This window comes from Anopheles nili, chromosome 3, assembly GCF_943737925.1.
Source record: "Anopheles nili chromosome 3, idAnoNiliSN_F5_01, whole genome shotgun sequence".
Lineage (NCBI taxonomy): Eukaryota > Metazoa > Arthropoda > Insecta > Diptera > Culicidae > Anopheles > Anopheles nili.
Window position 1 is genome coordinate 70,216,632 of NC_071292.1, and position 22,800 is coordinate 70,239,431.

Consider the following 22,800-nt stretch of genomic DNA (forward strand, 5'->3'; position numbering starts at 1 on the left):
TTGGTTCTCTAGTGGTAGTAAATTTAGGTTTTTTCTTCTACATATTATACTTACTACGTAAGCACACGTTCATCCCCGGTGTACGCGCGTCGGTGTCTTTTCTTAGCGAGGGAACATTTCCACTTTGAGTATCCCCAATTCCAACGTTTGACCCCCCAATGGGAACACGTTTTAGGTAGGCTAAGGGTACAACAGGTCTAGGTGGGTAATATCCTTTACTATTTCCGTTCAATGGGAGTTGGGTTTGATTTCTCACAAAAATAACGGAAAGCAGCACTGAAAAAATGTCTATTTTTTATCGCTGCTGCTTACAGTGTTTTTTTTTCTCTATGAACAAGAATCTGACTACTTTCATTTCCATGCTTTCCGGGGGGCTGGTGAAAAAGCATCTAAAATCCTAAACAACCGCACTGATTACAAGCTCACCGGCTTAATTTCGTCATATGTACCGTTCTGAAAGTAAAGTGTTTTTTGGACTTCTTGCGCCTGACAACGGTCGATAGCAGCAATTGGTTAGGGATTGACGCAGCTTAAAGAATGCGATGATATAGGCACAGCGTCGGCGAAGGGCATAGAATGGGCTGAACTCTTCATGTCTTAGGCTGGAAAAGAACATGTGTGATCGATAAAGAAAATGACACAAAAATATGCTTAACGAGGAAGAAAGGGATTACACACACTCTAACTACAAACGTAAGAAAAGGGAGAAACCCTGAACTAGGTACGATAAGAGTTTAAGAGAGAGAAACAAAACAATGTAATTGATAAGTCGTTTATATACACGAAGAATATGTTTTATATGAAAATGAAAGCGGGGGAAGAAATGCGCATACACAATGCGTTAGATCGTTGATCACTCTCCCATTATCAGCGTCGAATGCGCTCGAAAGGAAATGCAAGCTGCTGGAAAATACCTAAGCCGACGAGAGAATAAGAAATACCTAAACACGGCAGAGAAGTGGTGCATCCAAGGCGCAACAATTGAATTCTACTAACAAAAACGAGAAGTAAAGCATCCTTAACAGAAAGATCAACAAGCACTAAGTACACAAACAGCAGCAGCAGCAATTAATATACTATTACCTACTATTACGAAACTACTATTGCTAACTACTATAACTACTACTATTGCCTAGGGTACAACACCTGTGAGTGCATTATTTGGCTCGCAGCGAGCGAGCGAGAGTGGCGCGGTGCAGTGTTTTTTTTTCTATTTGTTCCTCACTCGGAAGCAAAAAAAGCCGTTGCAGTACGTAGCCATGCCGCGGTACGTTCGTTCACGGGTTCGTTTTCCTCATCTGATGTTCTGTTAAATTGACGAAACAGGCGCCGTTCCTCAGACACTAAACGCCCTCTAAAGATATAATCCCTAAAGCGCTAGATGCATCAACACAAACAATCAATAATAATTATAAACCTGGCATATGGAGCAGAGTCGCGACTCGGCTTCTCAAAACCCCACATCGGGGGCAGTGACTCGGAGGGATGGGCCCGCCATGGAACGATAAAACACCACTATACAAACAGGATAACAACAATAGGCATATTAGGCGTAACATATATACGACAGGGGTGGAAGCAAAGCGCAACAAGGAAAACGAAAACTTCGTTTCTCCCGTGTTGGATTGGGCTGATGGAAAAGAGGAGGGGGTACGCTCGAGGGCGGGAGGATGATATCAAAGATGTAGCATAAACAAAGACGTAATAAGCTCTTAGTGCTCTAGTGATGCCATAATTAGTAGTATATACAACAAAAGTACACCCGCTCTAGCCTCTCTCACTTATCCACGGTATCGTTTGCGCCACATCTTTCATTTACTTCGCACCTGTTGTCGGGTGTTGTTGGTTTAGGGGGGTAATGTTGGAAAAGGGTGGTATGCACATTTTTTGCCAGTCTTATCTGGCGTTTTTTGCGTTGGTCAAGGATCCATAAATCTCAACAAGATGCGAACGCGACTCACCCGATCGTCCTCGGGAGGTGCACAACTTAATATTTCGGTTTCATTTGCGCACGGCGAGGTTTCTGAGATGAAGGAAAAAATCGCAAACATTGCATCCGCCGGCAACGATCTCCTCCGCGCGAGTTTCGGATGATTAGCTCGCCGGGGCTCCTCCGTATGGTAATATTTTGTGAGCCGTCATGTGCAGCGCACAATAGTTACTTTTTTTTTCTTCGTTTTCGAAAGTACATTCTTCGCATTACCGCTTTTCATGAGCCAAACGAAACGTTAAATCACACCCACGCGAACATCGGAAGCTTCCAGTACGAGCAGAAATTGAAACTCGCAACCGTTGCAAAGGAGAGCTGGGTTGACGAAATCTGAAATAGCTTTGGGGGCGGAAAAATACAATAGCGAAACAACTCAATCGCGTTTGGGGGTAGCAAATGCATGCAAATATACAGACGTGCACTCACTTATATTAACAAACGGGGACAACAACGGCTATCTTCTCTGGTAAAACAAAGTGAAACAGAAACAATACGATGCGGTCAGAGGCGAATAAAACCTTTTTATTTACAGCGGTGTGATAAAACAATGTAATGCGGCGTGGGGTGGAAGAAACGGAATGAAAAACCATTAGAATGCGTAACAGAAATGTATAAGAGCCGAAAAAATGCATGTGAACAGGAGGCAGAGAATGTAACACGATGCAGTTGATGAAATCGAAGAGAACAATTAGCATATAAGGGAACGAACTAGCGCGTTATCGTACGTAATTCTTAAGGATTGAATGCGAATGCGGCGCAACCGGGATTAATAATTGCGTGGGTGAAGACGGTTGCGCAGCAGGAAGGGCGGTAAGCAGCGTTTACGGTTTAAGCTAACTACAGAAAATGGAAGAAACACACCAGAAGCAAATAAAACATGAAACAAAGCAACACTCTCTTTGGCCAAAAAGAGAGCGCGAATGAAGCGATATTGGTAAAAATCACCGGCTACTTTGTCTTTTTTACTCCTACTCTCGAAGCGAAAGAAACGATACTAACACACTCACGGCGCGAATACCAGCTGTGCGCTACCTCTTCGCAGCATGCGACCCCGTTACTAAGCGACGAGATTTGGGTCCCGCGCTTGGTACCGAAAAAGTCTACCTCCACGGCTCATGCTCTCCTGTTACTTTTGGCCGTTTTCGCGAACGCCCGCCGGCTTATATCTAAATAGCGTCAGGTTCGGCCATCAGGATCGGGTTTTTTCTCAACATGGTAATCAATCAAAACAAAACAGCAGCACGTGGTCTATGGTTGTATGTGATTTATATATTTAATCTGCAATTGTTTTAATAGGAATTTGTTCATTTTAAAAGTAAAAATGTTAGTTTTTATTAAAAGTAAATGAACCGTTTTGACCCCCAACTGTCAAGTGGTATAACCTCGGACTGATCTGAGAATGCAACTGTGGTAATTTTTTGAATGACAGAACTGACATAAAAAACAACACACGGTCAAGTTTTCAAAACGTGTTTATGTTGAACCTACGATCAGGTTGTGTTTTTTCCTCTCATTTACAATGGATATCGTAAAGGAAATATTAGACAAACAACAGCAAACCCTCCAAAAATATAAGCCAATCACTGTGCAAAAATCGTTGGATCCGACGATCGATGCTGGCCATTTGCTGGTGAGCGATCCGAACTACTTCGACGATGAACAGATGAAGTAAGTTTTTTCCACCAGCTAGGTGTTGGGCCAGCGTTACCTGTAATATGTTTGTGTATTCATCTGCCCTTCCAGAGCGGATCGCGAAAAGTACGTGCTGGACCTGACCCGCGACAACGTGCAGCTGCTGATTAACGACGTCTGGCAGCTGCCGACGGAGCGTGTTGATGAATCGATCGTTGCTAAGTTACCACCGCCGAAGACCTTGCTGCCCCGCTCACGAAAGCTCCCCGTGCCCAAACCGCTCACCAAGTGGGAGGAATTCGCCAAAAAGAAGGGCATCAAAAAGCGAACGCGCGAAAAGAAGGTGTTCGATCCGGTGCTGGACAAATGGGTACCGACATATGGCTACCAGCGGTACAAGGCGGAAAAGGAGCGGGACTGGGCGCTGGATGTGCCACAGAACGATCCGTATCGGGACATGTTCAAAGAGAAGCGCGATTTACGGATCGAGCGCGTGGCTAAGAACGAGGTGGCTCGTATGAAGAATATCGCCCGCGCGAAGAAAATTGCCGTTCCGCGAACCGGATTTGTCGGACCCGAGTCGGCCTCGGCGAAACAGGTAAGAGCTGCGGCATCTCCTCAAGAACCTAAACATAACCGAAATATCGTATGTTAATAACGTATATCTTTCATTACAAAAAAAAAACAACTTACAGTTAATCACGGCCTCTAACATCGTCAAAGCTTCGACGGCTTCCGTGGGAGTGTTCCAGGAGTCGCTTCCGAACGAAAAACAGGCCCGTGGCATCGGCGTTAAGGAGCTGCTGCCGGGAGTGAATCGCAAAAAGAAAACGTCCTCGATGGCGGGCGAAAAGCGGCGCAACATGGAAATCGTGACGAAAGTTCTTAACAAAAAGCCGAAGATTGATATCGATCGCGCCATTTCGCTGCAGAAGGCGGAAGCTAGGGCAGAGTACGTACCTTTCCTTTGCCGGAAAAAACCGTGGTACAGTTGGGACAGCTCTTGGATTGATTTACTCCCTTTTTTCTCTCATTCTTGTCCTTGCAGACGCGAAGCCGACGAAGGTGTTGCGGCAGACGGAAAAAAATCGAAAAAGGGTGGCAAAAAGTCGAAAGCAAGCTTCAGCCGCAAAAAGCCAAAGGGCGGCCAGGGCAAACGGAATCACAGTAAGCGAACGGTTGGCCGCAAACGCCGTTAAAACTAGGGTTAACTTTGTAACGCAACATACCTTGAATATATTGAAATACACCACTCATATGTACAACCACGTGCTCGGGCGCCTTGCATGCATTATTTCTGTTCACTAATTTCACGTTAAAGAGATGTTACTCAGCTACCCCGGGACGACTGTTACACTTTAGAAAAGGTCGACATGTATCAGTTGCCCAGCTACGCATCGCCTCTAATCGATCTGATTGTTACGTCATGGAATGAGGGTACAAAAAAAAAAGGAAAACCCGAAATCACGTTCCATCGCATTGCAGTAGGTGAAGGACGGTCCAACCGGCTGGTGCATCGTGGTGATGCATGCAGTTCTCAGTGACAGAAGATTTTGGACATATGTAGGTTACCGATGTGTCGGTTGCAATCACGGTGGAAGTGTTCGGTTAAGCGGAACTTTTTGTGGTACGCCTGAAAGGTGCTGGATGCGAAAAAAAAGCATCGTCCAAAGGACCATACTGCACCACCGGCAAACGGAACCCGCATCCCCCCAACCCGCATTCACCTGTCATTCGCTAGCGGAATCGATCCAGTCACGCTCTCTCGCTCTCGCGTCGCAGCTGTCAATCGTACTGCTGCAGGAAAACAGACAAAAACATAGAAGAGGCGTTGAGAAAATTTTCTAATTCCAACCACCACCCCCCCACTCGAGCGGGTGTTGCGTTATCGGTGTTATCACGGTGTACGAACATGGTGACTCGCCAACGGGACTATTGAAAGTGAAACTTCCGGCACCGCTGCAAACTGAATACGCGGTCACACCGCGGTAGCAATAGAGGGTAAATAAACAAACAACGGCCGGCTTGGTCTCTTCAATCTGCTTGTTCTATCCGGCCCGGTCGGATGGTGAGTGTCGCAGTAGGCTGCGGTCACGTTCCGTGGCAACCGTGGTTACTAAGTTTTGTGACGGGGTTTTTGTTTCTTCCAGCCGACACCGACCGATATCGGATTATCTATCCGGGACAGAAACGGACACGGACCCATTCCGGCTTGTACCAGACGTTCACTCCCAATTAAGCTGTGACCTTGTGCTAACTGAACACGACGTGCACACAATATCCCGGGTGACACAATGAGCGCCCTGTTTGCGCGGGTGTTCCGGCAGGCTTGGACCACGTTCGAGCACACGAGCGTCTCCGATACGAAGTTCGCCAGCAACCTACACGCGCTGCGGCGTCTCGTGGATCAGCTAACACTGGCCGACATCGGGCTGGATGCGTCCCTTGTCGCGACGGAAACGTTCCAACAGTCATCCAAAGCACCCTGCACGTACGTGGGCGTATTCGAGAACGATCGGTTTGCGATGTCGGTGTTTGTGCTGCGAGAGAATTACACCATGCCACTGCATGACCATCCCCGGATGCACGGGTTGCTTCGAGTGGTATCGGGGGCAGTGCAGATCTGCAGCTATAGCGAGGTGTTTCGACACGATGCCGCCCCCGAGAGTGGAGGTACACACCGGCGGCACGTGCTGGTAGCGGCTGAACCAGAGAAAATCATCAGCTCGAGTGTGGGCGATTGTGCGGTGTTGACACCGACGGAGCGCAATTTTCACGAGATCACCGCCATCGGTGGTCCGGCGGCATTCTTTGACATTCTCAGTCCGCCGTACAATTCGTCCGAACAGCCGCAATACTATTTCTACCGAAAGGTGCCGGTTCCGCGACACCTGGCCGAGATGGAACCGCTTGGGTTCGCCGGTCCCGACAAACCGTCCGTTCAGGACGACGAACGGCCACGGTACGTGCTCGAAACGATCCCCAATCCGGACCACTACTACTGTGATACCGTGCACTACACCACGCCGGACTTTATGTACCATCAGGAGGGAAGCGCCTCGATCGAGCAAAACGAATCAACGGATCGAAACAACGTGTAATTCTGCAACGGCAATATCGTCTCCCGTGGCAGCTGCTGGGCCGGAATTATTCGCGCTCGGTCCTTCTCCTCTTTTGTTATTGTATCTTTGTTTTTTTCCTTCGTTTGTTGATCCTTCCCCAAGCGGGAAAAGTCGTAGTAAGGCATCTCGTATGCCCGGCAGTAACGCCACCTTCACCTGCGTTTCTTGACTAGAAATACACACACGCGCGCGCGTAGTAACGTCTCGGACAGGGATAGTAGCGGCAAAGCTAACTAAGCATTACTTTGTTCAATAAAACCAAATTAAATAACACAATTTGCTCTCACGCACGAAACCCGCTACAAATGGTGTCCTTTTCTGGTACCGAAATTACGCAGACATCACGACGGCCTCCCACGATTAGCGTAGTCTACTGTTTTAGAATCTTTTTTTCGGATTTTTGACTAGAAACTAGCGCGATTATATTCTGCTGAAGAGAGAGAGAGAGAGCGTGGTATTTGAGATGACGTCTAGTTTTACGCACGAGGATTTTTTTTATTAAAGGCTAATTGTGCTGTTTTCCGTTGACGTTATTTAAAGCTTTGTTCGCTGTTAAACAGTAGCAGTAAACTATCGTAGATCGTAAAGTAAAAGGCGGAAGTGAAGCCTGCTTTGAGCAGGGATGGCAGCAATCCTTTGTACAGCCCCCGAACACCTTCGTACCGGCCAACCTGCACCAGGCAGTGGATCATATGACGACAGACAAAGTGCTGTCCGAACGTTTGCCGGCTGCGAGCGAATCCCTGAATTTGCAGGCGCTTTTTAGTTAGATCCAGCGGATACACGAGCAGCTTCGTGCAGAATCCGGCCAATCCTCCGCAGACGAAAAGCTCACCCGATGGCAACTGGGCCTCGACCGGCAGCCCATGGTATCTTTTGGCGAGTGATCCGAATAAGTTGTAGAACATAAACTGACCCCCAGCAAGTGGCGCGATCTGTAGCATGGCAGGGCCCGCCCCGCGGTACAGCCCTCGGACGCCCTCGTGGCGGTAGATTTCGTGCAAACCCTGCAGCGCATTCCGGTATCCCCGACCGGGATCCTGCGACACCATGCGTGTCCGTATCACATCCAGGGGCAATATCGTTAATGCTGCAAACGACCCACTACACGCACCGCACAAAAACTGTCGCCCCCGGTCGTGGCCATCGAGCAGGGGCAATTCCCGCAGTAGTCGGTTGAATCGCTCGTAGAACGAAAACTGCGCCACCCCGTACACGAGCGACAAGACCTGGGCAGGGTTGTGACCCTTCCAGAAAGCGAGCAGACCCTCCTCGCGGTAGATGCATGCGATCGATTGCACGATCGAGCGGTACTTCGACTGGCTGGAGCCCGTTGCGATCGGTTCCACCTGCAACTGGAGCCGGATTTTCAGCACATCCAACGGCTGACAGATGAAGCGCGTTATGCAGCCCGTTAGACCTCCGGCCAACCCGGCGTACCGGGTTTCACTGTGTTTTTCCCGGTCCATCCGGTGCAGCGGTGGTGTGGTGGTGGTACGATCTTTCCAAACTGATACCCGGACTTTTCGATTACATCACCATCCGCCTATGACGGTTATTATCGGTGCGGGTGCGTAAGTGTACTGACCTTGCTAATCATCGCCAAAACGCCTTGACCTCGCCGTTGCCGGTAGTGGCGATGGTTTTTTATGCGCTCAGTGGTTCCGCTGCGTAAAACCAAAACACATTGCCCTTTACATATTTTTTGTTTGGTTAGGAACAACAATCCGGGAAAAGTTGATAACGCAAAATGGTATGAATATGTTCACTAAATTAGGACCGATGTTGCGGAATTTTTACGTCGAACGTCTCGTGTTCGACGCAATAGGTTACAATTACATTTCATTTTAAAACCCACGATGGAATGCTCTGTATAAGATATTATATTTTTGTGCTTACCTTTAATAGTCGAAGCAAAACTAGTGCGCAAAATATACTGTTTTTCTTCAGTTGATCGTTCCACGATCCAGTTTAGATTTGCACACACTTTGGGCACTGCACTTGCTTAATTTAGTTCGTAACGATGGAGGACACTGTACGCAAACCTAATATGACTAGTTGAACGGTGAATTTAGCTAATAACACTATCTTAATAAAAAAAACTATTTGTGATGTAGATTAATTTACCAAAGTGTTGTTCAAATAACTATTTACTGTTTTTGTTTTGAAATTGTAACCTTTTTGACATTTGAAGCGGATCTTCGTCGCTACGGGATTGGATCTAAAAAGTTTATATTACAGGGCACTAGGGGTTCCAGTTCTGCGATGAGTAATGTTGTACCAACAGATTTGAATTTATTCGGAGCGCTTCAACTTTTTTCCTGTGGTAATACATTTCTAAAATTTGGTTGATGACATCTCAAATGCAATCTATAGTGGTCAGTAACTGAAGAAAGCCCACTAGATGACAAAAGGATATTACGAACGGGGGAGAGTACGAGACTGATTGAAACTTAAGAATCTGTAAAAATGTACATGTTTGAATTAAAAACTAACCACTTTGTAATATTACATTTATTAGCGTAAATCCATGTCCTTAATTGACTATTTTGTTGTGGTTATCTCCATTTCTAGCTTTATTTATTCGTCGTTATTGCACAGTTGACTGAATTCAGCTCAAACAGTGCAGCGTGCTGCATTTGCATTATAGTTAAAAATATGTGCCCGTTTACAAGAGTACACAATTACTTTTGTCGTTTAAGCTTACCTTACACGCGGCTGACTTCAATCGCTATCTTCTTTAGAGTATATTGTTTCATTTCGTCTTTTGAATTTTTTCACTGGTGGATTGTCCAGTAAATGTGCTTCCGATGTCTTTTTCTGATCCTCGTTTTTTTCCACGTCAAGTTGCACTGGACTAGACAGATTGAGATCGTTAACGGTGAGGCTTGATTCGAGGCAGGATGGTGGGTTTTTATCGTCCGTTTTTTGCGGTGTCGGAAGACTCAAAACGCTGCAGTTTGACGTGGAAAGATTCGTCGATTCGTCCAACGTCGTCGACAAATCGGTATCGTGCGAATCGTGTTCCCTCCACTTTGGTTGGGGCAATACATCAGAAAGGGATAACTTCGGTTGCAGTGGTGTGATATCCAGCGTTTTCATCGACCCTTGTCCCTCATCATCATCCACGTCATCGTCATCATCCTCAACATCCAGCTCGTCTTCATTCGACCCTCGTTTGGTAGGTGACTTTTCTTTAGTCCCATCATCTATCGCAGGCTGTTGATCGACATAGGTGGACGTGTTGAGCTGGTGCCCCGTCATTAGCATGGCGAGCCTTAAAGGATCGTCAATGTTCAACTTATCGCAAAATAATGTGGTTTGCGGGTTGAGAAAAGCTTGCGGTTGTTCTACCGATCGCATATCCATTGACTCTTGGTCGGGCTGATACGGTTTGGCAATTCGCACGAAATTGCACGGGATTGTCAGATCATTACCGAATCGCTCTAAAACTTTGGCTTTTTCCTCTGCGGTTGGAGTAAAATTGACCCGTTCTGCATCACCCTCACCGGGCATGTAGCCGTTTGAAGCACGAATGCTAATCAAGTGGTTTGTTAGGTTCAGTACCGTAAGCCATTCGAGATCGTATTTTAGTCTCAACTGATCGTCCTCCTTCTTTTTCCCATCGTCATTCGTGGGGATATCAAGAATTTGAAGAAACCGTCTTTTTGGCAGGCACTTATCTAGTGCTAGGAATTTTGTCGTGTCTGTTTCAGAATGAGCTACTACAGCAGCAAATTTGCAGTGCAAATGGGCAGCGAACCAGAAGGGTGGTTTAAGTTTCTGCAGCAAATCTTCGCACGGCGCACTCCCCAGACGGTTGCTCTCAATATCCTCGCGAAAGGCAGGCTTGAAGCGAAGCAGTTGCGTCTCATTGCCATAATTTGTAATACCTCGTGGCCAGTCGTGTGAGAGCATGATGTCTACCTTTGGCGATAGTTGCTTCAATCGAAACACATCGATCTGACGCTGATGGTACACGCTGCGTTTGGTGGCCTCATCGTAAGGGGAAAACTCGAAACGACCCTTGAGAAAATCGTGACCTTTGTAGATACCTGAAATGCCCCCAATTCTAATGCCGCTGCAGTTTACCACGCCAGCATATCCGAGGTAGTATATGTTAGGTGCTACCCACCCGCCGTAAGGTAGCTCTTGTAGATAATTCGACGCTTCGTGGTTTCCACCAATAAAGATCGTTAAAATTGGAGCCCTTTTTTCGCCACTGTAATACCTGCACCGAGTAATTGGAAAGTGTGTTAACATGTGTTCATTAAAATTTTCATATTTTTACTCACTTGTAAAAACTGCACATGTCCAAATGTTTTTGAGGAACTGCCATGCACTGTAAATCCGCCAAATTACGAGTAGATTGAAAGTCTCCGCAACATATTAACAGATCGACCGTAATGTTCTGCTCCTGCTGTATTGATTCTATCAAATCGTAGATCTTCTCCAACTCGCCGTGAGCACATCCTTCTATGGCAATTTTCATCGTTTATTCTGAAGCTGTTTAGTTGTGTCTTTTTAAATATTGTTAGTTTACTCTTTCAACGCACTTATTAACAGTATTTCTTGGTTTTTTGATTAGTTTTCTACATACCCAATGTAAAACCAGCTGAAACCTCTCGTTTGATTTTAAACCCGTTCTGGTACACAAAACCGATCACAACAATCTAGCATCAAATCAACACACAGCTCCTACAGAAGCTGCTTGACAGAACTTAGGTCGTATTTCAAAGTAAAAGAAGGATTTTTAAATTTCAAAATCTGCTTTATTGCACAAATATGACGAGCTTCAAAGGAAATTGACAAAGCAGAACATTTCTGTTAGACTTGGATTTATATAGAATCTTTTTATATAGAAAAACAATGACCGGCTAATATAATTAAGAAATCTAAAAATTAACCGTTCTCTGTTAGCATGATACGCCCTGTGAAAAATATATTTAACTTGAAATCTTTTCTCTTCATTCATTTCATGCAGGAGTTTTAATATTATATACAGATTTAACGACAATTTATCAAAGATTCACATAAAATAGAGATATTTTATCTTATACAACAAATACCAGTGGTGGCAATTGATTTAAATACCTGCCAAAGTCCTAGCGATATATTTAAAATACCTGTCGAGTAGCATCTACTCGTTGGCTTTAACTGCCATGTACCCGATATGCATTTACTTTGTCATATATTACATCAAAGATTGTTCTATTAATATTTTACCCTTGAAAAGGATAACTAGCAGTGTATCTTAACTGTTTTTGGTATAAAACAACGTGTAAACGTGCTCAGTCTTATGTCATGTTAGTTTCATTGTGCGTGCTGTCATCGGTTGACCGTTGTAAACCGTTAAAAACTTGAACAAACGCTTGTGTTTGAAGCTTACGGACATTTTCGTTTTCACGAGCCGTGAGTAATAACTTTTGTGTTATATTGGAGTACTTTCATATCAAGTTCTTTAGTGCAGATGATGAAAATGATTTACTATTGGTATACCGCAAACGGAAACAAAGTTATTCAATCAAAGTGCACCTAATGCAAAGTTCGAGATAAAACAAAACTTGTAAACGGTTCGCCCACATTGCATCGAGCGCATCTAACATCATTTTCAGAATACCTCACAGAGTATTGTTAGAATTCCTGGTTAATAAGGACAAGTGACCTCATTCGCAACAATGACCGTTGATTCGCGAAAAATACGTGTTGCCGTACGGGTGCGCCCGTTCAATGATCGAGAATTGGAGCAAAACCCAAGAAATATCATTAAGGTATGTTTTTTACCCATAGTGGCTTGATATACGAACATGAAACATGTATTGCAGGTTGAAAATTCGTATTCTTCGATTCTAGGTTCTTGACAAATCCACCGTAATGTTTGATCCAGACGAAGATGAGGATGAGTTCTTTTTCCACGGTGTAAAACAGACTCACCGAGACATCACAAAGCGCGTCAAAAAGAAGCTCACTATGGAGTATGATGATGTGTTTGATAATACGGCTACGAATGTGGACATTTTCGAGGTATGCATGAAACCGCTAGTGCAATCGGTTATGAACGGATACAACTGTTCCGTGTTTGTGTACGGAGCGACAGGAGCGGGAAAGACGCACACGATGCTGGGCAACGAAGATTGCCCGGGCATAACATTCCTGACCATGAAGGAATTGTTCCATCAGATCGAGTCGCTCAGCGAACTTCGCAAGTTTGATATTGGAATATCGTACCTCGAAGTATACAATGAGCTGGTGATGAATCTTCTCACCAAAACTGGTCCGCTTAAGCTGCGCGAAGATTCAAACGGTGTTGTGGTGAGCGGTTTGGTGTTGAAACAAATTCACAACGCCAGCGAGCTTCTAGAGCTGCTAGCATTGGGAAACCGCAATCGCACGCAGCATCCGACCGATGCAAATGCCGAAAGTAGCCGCAGTCATGCAATCTTCCAGGTGCACATTCGTATGGTGGAGAAAAAAACGGGCCAAAAGCGAACGGTGAAGCTATCTATGATTGATTTGGCTGGCAGCGAGCGGGCCGCCAGTACGAAAGGCATTGGTTTACGCTTTAAGGAAGGCGCGAACATCAACAAATCGCTGTTAGCTCTCGGAAACTGCATTAACAAGCTGGCAGATGGGCTGAAGCACATCCCTTACCGTGACTCGAACCTGACGCGCATCCTGAAGGATAGTCTAGGAGGCAACTGCCAGACTCTGATGATAGCCAATATTTCGCCGTCCTCGCTAACGTACGACGACACATACAATACGCTCAAATATGCATCACGGGCAAAGAAAATTCGAACGACCGTACGGCAAAACATTGTGCCAACTAACGTTCCGAAGGAGTTCCTTGTCAAGAAAGTCAACGAGCAGGCTGAAGAGATCGAGAGGCTCAAGGCAAAGGTGGCCGATTTGGAGGAACAGCTCAAAAAACAATCCACACACAAAGCGGCTGACGGTACGGCAGCACTGGACGAAACTTTGATGAATACGTGGATTTCGCGAATTGATAGTTGTTACGCCAGTATGCGTCAGGCTTTGCAGCATTTTATTGCATTAAAGAGTAAGGAGAAGCTGCTTAACATGCGCGTAAAACTAAAGGAGCAGGCGGAAAATATTGCCCGGATCGTAACGCTCGACGGAAGCCAGCTAGATGAAGTAAGTACTTATTATTTGTTTTCAAATTTCTTTGCTGCCTTTGGCCGTGCACGAGTTTTAGCGGTACAAACATCAACGCACAGCTGTTTAACGTTTATTTTATTCAAACCTACAATTTTATACATGCTAATAGTTAGTAGTGGGTTTATTGATCACCCAGTAGTTCAGCTTGTTTCAGTTCCATTATTTTTTCTGCCTCCTTAATGAATCCATCCCCGATGGCAGTGATTTGGGTCTGCCCCTGAAATGCGTCGTCCTCGGAAACATTGGCTTGTTTCTTGAGCTTTTTGATAGTTTGGTTCTGTATGTCTTTGATCCTATCACGACATTTGATGTAGAGTACCTTGGCGTTCTTGGCAAGAGTCTCGCGATGATCACGAGTCACCTTGGGTACCGGGATGAACAGTGTGGTGCCGTCTTGCTGAGGATTTAGGTTCATACCGCTGCGTTGTATCGCTTGCAAAACGGCAGGGATGGTTTGCGGAAAAGAGATGAGGTTAATGACCAAGGTTTTAGGGTTTTTTCGCACCACCTGACCAAGCTCCTGCAGTTGATAATCCTTGCCTTCGTAGGCTACACGCAGAGTTTCAATAGAACCGGTAGTGGAGCGTAGGGAAAGATTTTTCACGTATTCCTCCTTCATGGCGGCCAGACTCTTTTCCATCTGCGTTCGTAGGGCTTCCAGGTCGATGAGAGAGCCTAGTTGCTCCTCGTTGATTTGTACCTTCCCACCGGTGCTCTTTTTGTCTTTCTTTTTATCCTTGCTTTTGGCATAGAACCGTACCGATTGCGTTGTGGCCGGCATGTTGGATCGAGCGCTCAAGAGCACTGTGCAGATGGTATGCTTTTGTTGCACACATTTTGAAGCACATGCAATAGTGGAGACCACGTTTGATTCTAGTGACCGAAAGCTTACAGCACGAATCAGTGATGTGATTCGTAGCATTTTTGTCGCAAACAGCGAAACGTAGTTTGTTATGGTTTGTTTTGTATGTGATGTACTGCGCGCGGTACTTGAGCGAGTGTTCCATCGACAAATGACAGTTGTTTCGATGGGTTTTTGCGTTGTTGTTGATGAGTTTGAATGATTCGTTAAAATTGTTTCATTTTTACGTGGGGCCTAACGGTTATGCAAAATGGATGTATTTTTACATGTTCCGTTTTCTTATTTCGTTTTAGGATATAGCAAAGATTGAAGCATCCATCGACCGGTGTGGCAAGCAGGTAGCGAACCAGCAAGTTGATAAATCACGCTGGTTAGAACGGTATCGGCAGGCACAACGTAGTCGAAACGCGATTCGGGAAGAAGTCCTGCAAACTGAACTTGCCACTATACTAAAAGGATATCTAAGCGGAAAGGATGCCGAAATCGATGCCGTGAAGTCGTCATTGTGGAAGGATCATGTACTACAGATCTCGTTCACGTACGATCAGGAGAACAAACTGTGGCAAAAGATAATGCTACTCAGCGGGGATATTATACAACAAAACTATCTGCTTCTGCGCAGTATGGATCGCTTGGACAACGTCACGTTGGATAAGCTGAGACGATTGGTGAAGCTGAACCAACGGCAGCGTGGAGTCACATTCTTCGATGACGAATGCCAACAAGAGCGAGACGAAGCAGATCTCGGCCGTAGTACCATTGATGATATTGCTAATCTGTCTGATTGCTCAGAAGATGCTGTTGATTTCCCTCCGGAAGCTGCTCCAATCCCCTTCGTTGGTTTCGCGTCAAAGCGAACGAAGTTGAACGAAAGCAGCGAGTCGGAGTCCAACATTGACCACCCAATTGCAGGGCAAGATAAAGACTCCCAGAGTGCCGAGCGAAATGCGTTCAAAAAACCGAAAATGATCACGCGAGCCCTGTCATTTAAAACAACCACGCGTGGTGGTGCTTCTCAATCGACTATGTCCCGGCGAACGCCGACTAAGCTTGTTAACGGCACAAAACCAACTGCGAGAACGGTCGTACCAGGCGTAACATCACACCGACTCAAAGTACCTCGGCTGGTTTTGAACAATGTAATGCCATTGAATACGGTTGAAAGCAAAAAATCAAAGCCAAACACGGGTAATGAGGAAAACGTTGGTGACGACCACTCAGACACGTCGGACGAATCGAACTGTATTGGCAGTATAGCAAATTCTACGTTCAACATTGTGCACGGTAAGGAATCTGATTCCGAATCTCTATTTTCCAACGTGTTGGTAGAATCGAATGTTGACCCGCAGGTGCTAGACAAAGGTAATTTTACATTTAGGGGTTTGGCTCGTATGGCAACTAAAATTGGAATTTTTAACTTTTCAGTTCTAAGACGTGCTTCCAAGGGAAAAATGAATTTAACTGTGCACAAAGAAAATTGTAAAAAGACGCCAAAACGGATAGGAAAAAGTCCCCGTTCGATTAATCGATCAAACAGCCGAAGTGAGTATAATTTAAAAAACGTGCTCGCTTGGTGGTTTATGCCTTCGACTGTGTAAATGAAACGGTTATTTTATTTTCGTTGCAGCAAACGCTTCCGCTACTTCGGTTATCAATCGCTTCCGAAAGATGAAAGCTAAAGATGCTGCAGGAACATCCGGTGACAGCGGCGGAAGTAGTACCAAACCAGTAACCGTGCGCATTGCTAACAACAATCTAGAAAATGATAACGATCGAAATCGTCATAATCGTCTCATGGGCATCATAAAAAAATAGTCTGAAGAGATTTGCGTCACAGTTTTGAAAATGATCGTTACTACTGACATATTTTTATTTTATATAACGCGTGATACGTGTAGCTTTTATTTTTTCACTGTTATAAATTGTGTAGGCAGTTTAGGTAAGATAAATCGGACTAGGCGAAACTTCTCACTAGATAATACGCGTGTGTTTCGGCTAAACGTAGAACGTTTAGAGTTCCGATTGAGTTTGTCGAGAAATAAATATAGTGCGGAACTAAAAAATAAAGAATATATACACATGAAACGGTCTGCAAGGGATACTGAAGGTGCTCTCCCAACGCTCTCATTAATATAGCATGCGGTCGGGAAACCAAAAGTACAATATTTTACTGAATATATTTACTACTCAGACAAATGACGGTTACAAAATAAATTTAATTAACATAACTCAATTCAAAATTAAGTTGGGTCTTCCTATTTTCACGGAAAAAAGTCCCAGGAGTCTTGGAGTTTCGTTAAGTTGGTTCCTTCGTTGAGTTATGTGCCATGAATCTGTCAATGAGAAAAACATCAGCTGCATGAGGTAACGCCGATTATTGTGAACATATTTCACTGAAAGAGGATTTTGTTGAAATTAAGTTGTGTGTATTTAGAAAACCACAATAAAAGTGGTTTACTTTTAAATGTTTGCCTTTTGACAAACGAGAGTGTTTCTATAGTACAGATCGCCGCATCGTTGCATCAGCGACGAAACGGCGACACCGACTTCTGCAACAATAAAGTTACTCGTATCATTGGCTGTCCGGTAACCGGCACCGGTGTCTTTACACCTGTGGTACAGAATCCTTGGTACGAAATTTGAAAGCTGTTTTGAAAAAACATTCTAGCATGGCGTTGTTTGCACGCTGCGGTCCGCTACCCCTATGGGGCAGGTCCGTACAGACTATTGGCCATCGATTGCAGTCCACCCAGCTGCAGGAAGACAAAACTAACTTAGGAGTGGAGCGAGAAGAAGGTAAGCTGAAGAGACGCAAATTAGGTATTATCCATACTAAGCTTTTATCGACGTTTGCAGAATTTCGTGTGCTGAATTTGAAGCAAATAAAAAACCAGCGTGTCGCGCGCCGAAGAGCTCCCCGACCAGACGTTCCACCGCCACGGTATGTTTTACATTCTCTTTCTTACAAGAGGAGTTCATTAAATCGTTCGCGTTGATGTGTACGTTTGTAACTGTTTGCTTGATTTGCAGAACACAACAAATGGCGACGGATCAGGATTGGGGAGCGGTCTGGCCAGGTCCACGATCATTCCACCCATCGTCCGTTCCGCTTCCACTACGACAGGGATATGTGACGAAGCGAAATCAGCTTCCACCCGCCAAGTTCGCAAACGCGGAATTGATGAAGATACCAAATTTTCTGCATTTAACCCCACCGGTCATTAAACGGCAGTGCGAAGCGTTGAAACAGTTCTGCACCCCATGGCCGAAAGGACTAGAGACGGAGGAGAAGATGCAGGCACAATTCCCGCTGGTTTGCGTCACCTCAGATTACTGTCACGCGTTACCGACTATACGGAATCCGCTCTCACGCATAGTAACCGTTCAGCTTTCCCTCGGCGCACTCCAGCTCGATCGACATGCGAGGGATAAACTGCTGCGGTTGGTGGGAGAACGGTACGATCCCGAGCAGGACTTGCTTACGATCGTGACCGATCGGTGTCCGTTGAAGAAGCAAAACTACGACTACGCGATCTATCTGCTGACGGCACTGTACCACGAATCGAACACCGTCGAACCGTGGGAGGCGACCAAGAGCGAGGCGGACATGGAGTATTACGATTTTGAGCGGAATCGCAGCAAGAGCAGTGCCGAAGCGACGCTCAACTGGGGGCTTAAGGAAGGCGAGAATGGTTGGGTCCCGGTACCGGCCGACTACGGGACCGCGGTATCGCAGTTATTCAACGATGGCGAGAACGAGTACAATCTTGCCAAATACAAGGAGCAAGTGTTGTCCTTGCTAGGGTTTGGAACGATGGCAAAGTAGGCTAGTTGAGAGTAGTAATTCACAAAGTCGTAAGAATGATATAAAAAAAATCGTTTGCTTTAATCTAGTTTAATTTATTGGAATAATCTAAGTTAGATGAGAAAAGGCAATGTATATCTGTAAGTAAGTTTACAAGACTTTGAGCGTAATGGGTCGAGGAAAAATTTTCAAAATAGTAAATTTCCGCCCGCCAGCCGTCCGTTTCCGTAGTGTAGTGGTTATCACGTCTGCTTCACACGCAGAAGGTCCCCGGTTCGAACCCGGGCGGAAACAATTTTCTTTTTTTTATGTTATGGTTGGGTTCATCATTTTGTTCACCTTTGTTCTACATGCACTTTCCATCCAGCGATGGTTGCATTTCAGTGCCCCTGCTACCTTTTGAGGAGATACGCATTTGTCGCATTGTGTCAAGAAGACAAGTGATGCTTCTATTCAGTGGGTGGTTTCCATATGCTGTGACCCATATTTTTTCCCTCTGGAGAAATGGTAGAATTTCACTCTCATTCTCCCGCTCGAGTCGAGTGTGGGGTTTTCTTTGTTTGTCTAACAACTTTCTTCGTTTTCTGCGAGCCTATTCTTGGCTTGTCTCGACTGTCTAAATTGGGTGCACTTTTAACATCAACTCCTATTCTTCAACGGATGCGTCGTAATCGACGCGTAACATCAGAGCAAGAAAAAATCCACCAAGACCTCAACGCCAGATAAAAACCATCGCCATTCCGTGGCCGTTGGATCAGTTTCTTTGGACTGCGAACGCACGTGGCCACGTGAGAGACATAAGATCCGCCATGTGCTCGACCGTAACCCGCTGGACTTCCTGTCTAGTGCTCCTGCCTGTCGCCGGGTTGCTTCTACCGGTAGTTTTCGTGAACTTATCAAACGGTGGTCCAATGCTGGACAGTGTCCCATCATCGGCCGAGCTGCTGCCGGATCAACTCCCAACTCCCGAACCACTGGTCGGTCCGAGCGAATCCCTTCCGTCGCCGTATCAGATGGTTGCACATTCGGATTACACCGATCGGTTGTTGCTGCAGCAGCTCCAGCATTCATCGTCCGGGACAGGCCTTGGCCAAAAGAACCAAAGTGTGTCCAGCCAGCAGCCACCGGGAATTCCTGCTCGCAAACGTTCAACGAACGATAACGGCCCGGTAAGGACTCGCTATTCTCAGGCACCCCCGGGATCAGCAGGAGATCCAAGTGGCCAGACGAATCGGCCGGGTTTGCTGTGGCCGGGACGTTACTACGATAGTTACGGCGAGTGGCATCACGGTGGTGATGGTTGGCAGGGTCAATCGTACGGTAGCAGCGGTAACTGGGGCTGGGCACCGAACAATCAACATCATCAACACCATGGCAACAGTCACGGATCCGAGGTGTTCCATCCGTACCATCATCATCAGCAGCATGGGTTGCTGGGATTGCAGCTCGTCACACTGCTCCATCCTGTGTTGCTGCTTGGCACGATGTCCTTTCTCGTGTGCCTTATCAACGGGGTCCTGGGACTGGTGGATAAGATCAAGCTACCGTTGATGCGCACGCGTGATTTGGAACCGCTCATTCCGGGATTGGTAGGTTTACGTGACGAACGGGATGAGTACGTTCTCGGACAAGTGTACCACTTCCTGGCGGCCGTCATGGAGCAACAGCAGCAGCGAAATGAAACCCTCGCCCTTAGCAGGCTATGAAGGAGGGCTATCGATTAAACCAAACATGCACTACAATGCATACGCGTTCACATATATGCAATAAATCATCACATGCTCACACAGCACGCTTGCAATCGTTACTCGTTGGAATGTTATTTTTGTTTGTTGCATTTATTTTACCGATTCAACACTTTGCGTGGCAAGCGTTTTTTTAGGAAATTCCACAGATTTTTTTACTTTCTTTACGCTTATTCATATTTTTGTTTGGCTATAAATTTGATATTTAAGAATAATAGCTGTTGGAGATATTGAAATATACTAAAAATTGCGTTTTAAAATCAAGCGTTTTTGCCGTCACCCATTTTTGGGTGACGCGGCACTCTAGCTGTAAAATCATCGCCACGCAAGCGGCTTCCACGCTCCAAACGCATCGGAACGATTTTTGTGGCAGCAAAAGTACCACCTTCGAAAAGTAACAGGGTTGCAGAATATCTAGCAGGCTACCGTTCTCGTTGCCATAGTGTTGGCTCACTCGCACCGGCAGCCGCCTGTGGCGTATATAACCGTACGCCGTTACATAAGAACATGGACATGGAAGACAGAGAGAATTGCAACGCTCGATTCTCTCTCATCTGCCAACCGACGGATGGGAGAAAAGAGCAAGAAACATACGGCGATCGATGCGACAGCGATCTTCGCGAGGAGCCGTGGAAGTAAGCGAGAAGTCCGAGCTGTAGGCATGCGCTGGTACAACCTCTTTGGATTCATGATCGCCTAGTACATTACTGCTTGTTGGAGATGGTAAATCGAAAACGGAAAAACAGCGTCGAGACGCGCACGGCTCGGGTGAATAAAATTTGTTGTAGATGGCGCTTATTGTTTGGATGCATTGCGGCCCACGTGATCGGTTCCGTGGTTGAACACGTGCTTTTTTTGTGACCGAACGTTAGTGGTGTTTTTTGCACATCGTCTTGAACGACGAAATATGCGACGGAGACAAAGCGAATCGAATTGACAACGCCCTAAAGCTGACTAAAATCCTGAGAAAAAGGCTATAATAATAGCGCTCAACAGGACAGGATAAGATAGAAATGGAAAAAAGGTGTTATTTTCCTCATCTTCTGAGGAATTTACCACCACGTGGACTAATAACGTAGGGTTTTCTTTCGGGTAAGCTGGGTTTCGGTGAAAATAGGTTCGGATTAGCGACGTTTCGTACACACCAGCTTTTCAACCCCGTTATACCCATGTCGGTATGCTGTTCGTGGGCGAATACTTTAATTTTGAGAACAATATATTTCGTAGCCAGCCACCAGAGCCTCATGCTGTACAGGTTTGGGTTCGAGGCAGTTGTTTAATTCGTTCCTGTCGTATCCCGCTTATCCGCTTTCCCTATTGCTTTGCTTTCCTTATTATCTTTATTTTCTTTTCGATACCTTTCCCTCGTATATTATTTTTTAATTCATCATTTTCTTTTCTCGTTCAACTTCTGAAACCTCATTTCTCTTTATTTCTTTCCAGTCGATCTGTTTACTTCTTCATCTTGCTAGCTGGTTTTCGCCGTTTTGTTCCCTTCATTGATCATCTTATCTCGCTGAATATCAAGTTTCCTGTGTTAGAATGTGGTCGTTTCCTTCATTTCTCTATTTCGTAGACCCCCGTGTCCTTATACCAACTCCTTTTAATCCGTGTTCCGCTACAATTACGTCCCGCAGCTACCGTTTTTGTTTTTTTGTACCCCGATCTCCCCGCATGCTGCAGGATAGACCCTCAATCAATTCCAGGCCCGGCGGTAGTGCCGGACTGGAAACACTTTAATTTAGCTCCAAGATCTCTCATTAAGTTTCCAAAATTGATTCGACCTTTGCCAGGGAATGTCCATTCCATTGCGTCGCTTGGGGCATTCTTTCCCCGTCCGTTCCCGGTAGACTCTTTCCCTTCCGGGCGCATCGGCCGGAATTACATGTGATATTACAAAATGACACAACGACACCGAACAGAGGTTTATATATTTTATGATGTTTTGAAACATTTATTGTATTACGTTTGCTGTTTAGTTGTTCTGCTGTTGTTGTTTTTTCTTCTTTTTCTTCTATCTTCTCGACGCACCCATAAAAGCAAGCCGGGGTTTCCTTCCGACAGCCTGCACCGGGGTACACCCATCTGAGACCTTCCGATTTCGCTACATACTTCTTCTCGCTTACACAATTCGCCCATCCGTAATGTAATAATGCTTATGGTTTTTTTTTCTGTTTGCTCTCAACATACATTACTCGTTGCTAAACCTAGGACAGAAAAGGTATGATTGGTTTTCTTGGTTTATGTTTATATTTATATATATATATTTATATACGTCCGGCGCACCTCGGTTCGTCCGCTGCAAATATACAAACACGCACGCAGGCCAACAACATGGCCGATTCCCTGCTCCAGCTCGATGCACAAGACATGACCGCACGGTGATCATAATCACGCGTGTCCAAATGCTGAGCTTTCACACCTTTCTCGCACTTTTACGTCCCCGAAAAGGATCTCGCTGCGGG

General features: G+C 45.6%; 7 protein-coding genes and 1 non-coding gene across 9 annotated transcripts; 5 read left to right on the forward strand and 3 right to left on the reverse strand.

The window, feature by feature from the left end:
• The first annotated feature begins 3,450 nt into the window (after window positions 1-3,450).
• LOC128723244 (ribosome biogenesis regulatory protein homolog) lies at window positions 3,451-4,879 on the forward strand. 2 transcript variants are annotated; one of them, XM_053816963.1, is made up of 4 exons: window positions 3,451-3,658; window positions 3,734-4,220; window positions 4,318-4,574; window positions 4,671-4,879. In XM_053816963.1, exons 1-4 carry the CDS (start codon window positions 3,510-3,512, stop codon window positions 4,819-4,821), a joined length of 1,044 nt encoding a protein of 347 aa, XP_053672938.1. In that variant the 5' UTR covers window positions 3,451-3,509; the 3' UTR covers window positions 4,822-4,879. The 2 variants fall into 2 exon arrangements, with proteins under 2 accessions (XP_053672938.1, XP_053672937.1); XM_053816962.1 differs by having other exon boundaries at window positions 4,318-4,879.
• Window positions 4,880-5,820: 941 nt separating this feature from the next.
• On the forward strand, window positions 5,821-7,025 carry LOC128726008 (2-aminoethanethiol dioxygenase). Its single transcript, XM_053819787.1, has one exon. The coding sequence runs from the start codon at window positions 5,917-5,919 to the stop codon at window positions 6,721-6,723; it is 807 nt and encodes a 268-aa protein (XP_053675762.1). The 5' UTR covers window positions 5,821-5,916; the 3' UTR covers window positions 6,724-7,025.
• A 248-nt stretch (window positions 7,026-7,273) lies between these two features.
• Window positions 7,274-8,213, reverse strand: LOC128726112 (mitochondrial thiamine pyrophosphate carrier-like). Its single transcript, XM_053819901.1, has one exon. The coding sequence runs from the start codon at window positions 8,211-8,213 to the stop codon at window positions 7,275-7,277; it is 939 nt and encodes a 312-aa protein (XP_053675876.1). The 3' UTR covers window position 7,274.
• A 1,071-nt stretch (window positions 8,214-9,284) lies between these two features.
• Window positions 9,285-11,236, reverse strand: LOC128726041 (lariat debranching enzyme). Its single transcript, XM_053819824.1, has 2 exons — window positions 11,040-11,236; window positions 9,285-10,975 (listed from the first exon to the last, which is right to left on the reverse strand). The coding sequence occupies exons 1-2, from the start codon at window positions 11,234-11,236 to the stop codon at window positions 9,469-9,471; spliced, it is 1,704 nt and encodes a 567-aa protein (XP_053675799.1). The 3' UTR covers window positions 9,285-9,468.
• A 1,186-nt stretch (window positions 11,237-12,422) lies between these two features.
• Window positions 12,423-16,600, forward strand: LOC128725090 (kinesin-like protein KIF18A). The gene is made up of 5 exons (XM_053818809.1): window positions 12,423-12,515; window positions 12,598-13,899; window positions 15,079-16,147; window positions 16,211-16,327; window positions 16,413-16,600. The coding sequence occupies exons 1-5, from the start codon at window positions 12,423-12,425 to the stop codon at window positions 16,598-16,600; spliced, it is 2,769 nt and encodes a 922-aa protein (XP_053674784.1).
• On the reverse strand, window positions 13,989-14,845 carry LOC128725091 (ribosome-recycling factor, mitochondrial). The gene has a single exon (XM_053818810.1). It carries the CDS (start codon window positions 14,843-14,845, stop codon window positions 14,045-14,047), a length of 801 nt encoding a protein of 266 aa, XP_053674785.1. The 3' UTR covers window positions 13,989-14,044.
• An 854-nt stretch (window positions 16,601-17,454) lies between the features above and the next one.
• On the forward strand, window positions 17,455-18,647 carry LOC128725666 (28S ribosomal protein S35, mitochondrial). The gene is made up of 3 exons (XM_053819426.1): window positions 17,455-17,581; window positions 17,642-17,726; window positions 17,816-18,647. The coding sequence occupies exons 1-3, from the start codon at window positions 17,455-17,457 to the stop codon at window positions 18,609-18,611; spliced, it is 1,008 nt and encodes a 335-aa protein (XP_053675401.1). The 3' UTR covers window positions 18,612-18,647.
• A 164-nt stretch (window positions 18,648-18,811) lies between these two features.
• On the forward strand, window positions 18,812-18,884 carry Trnav-cac (transfer RNA valine (anticodon CAC)). The gene has a single exon. It is a non-coding gene; the product is annotated as a tRNA-Val (tRNA).
• The last annotated feature ends 3,916 nt before the right edge of the window (window positions 18,885-22,800 follow it).

Coding starts and splice junctions, on each gene's coding strand:
- LOC128725091 (XM_053818810.1), bottom strand. CDS start 14,845: ATGCTACGAATCACATCACTGATTCGTGCTGTAAGCTTTCGGTCACTA.
- LOC128726008 (XM_053819787.1), top strand. CDS start 5,917: ATGAGCGCCCTGTTTGCGCGGGTGTTCCGGCAGGCTTGGACCACGTTC.
- LOC128726041 (XM_053819824.1), bottom strand. CDS start 11,236: ATGAAAATTGCCATAGAAGGATGTGCTCACGGCGAGTTGGAGAAGATC. Junction 10,976..11,039: donor GACATGTGCAGTTTTTACAA/GTGAGTAAAAAT, acceptor TACTCGGTGCAG/GTATTACAGTGGCGAAAAAA.
- LOC128726112 (XM_053819901.1), bottom strand. CDS start 8,213: ATGGACCGGGAAAAACACAGTGAAACCCGGTACGCCGGGTTGGCCGGA.
- LOC128725666 (XM_053819426.1), top strand. CDS start 17,455: ATGGCGTTGTTTGCACGCTGCGGTCCGCTACCCCTATGGGGCAGGTCC. Junction 17,582..17,641: donor AGGAGTGGAGCGAGAAGAAG/GTAAGCTGAAGA, acceptor CGACGTTTGCAG/AATTTCGTGTGCTGAATTTG. Junction 17,727..17,815: donor CCAGACGTTCCACCGCCACG/GTATGTTTTACA, acceptor CTTGATTTGCAG/AACACAACAAATGGCGACGG.
- LOC128725090 (XM_053818809.1), top strand. CDS start 12,423: ATGACCGTTGATTCGCGAAAAATACGTGTTGCCGTACGGGTGCGCCCG. Junction 12,516..12,597: donor ACCCAAGAAATATCATTAAG/GTATGTTTTTTA, acceptor CTTCGATTCTAG/GTTCTTGACAAATCCACCGT. Junction 16,148..16,210: donor CCCGCAGGTGCTAGACAAAG/GTAATTTTACAT, acceptor TTAACTTTTCAG/TTCTAAGACGTGCTTCCAAG.
- LOC128723244 (XM_053816962.1), top strand. CDS start 3,510: ATGGATATCGTAAAGGAAATATTAGACAAACAACAGCAAACCCTCCAA. Junction 3,659..3,733: donor TTCGACGATGAACAGATGAA/GTAAGTTTTTTC, acceptor CTGCCCTTCCAG/AGCGGATCGCGAAAAGTACG. Junction 4,221..4,317: donor AGTCGGCCTCGGCGAAACAG/GTAAGAGCTGCG, acceptor AACAACTTACAG/TTAATCACGGCCTCTAACAT.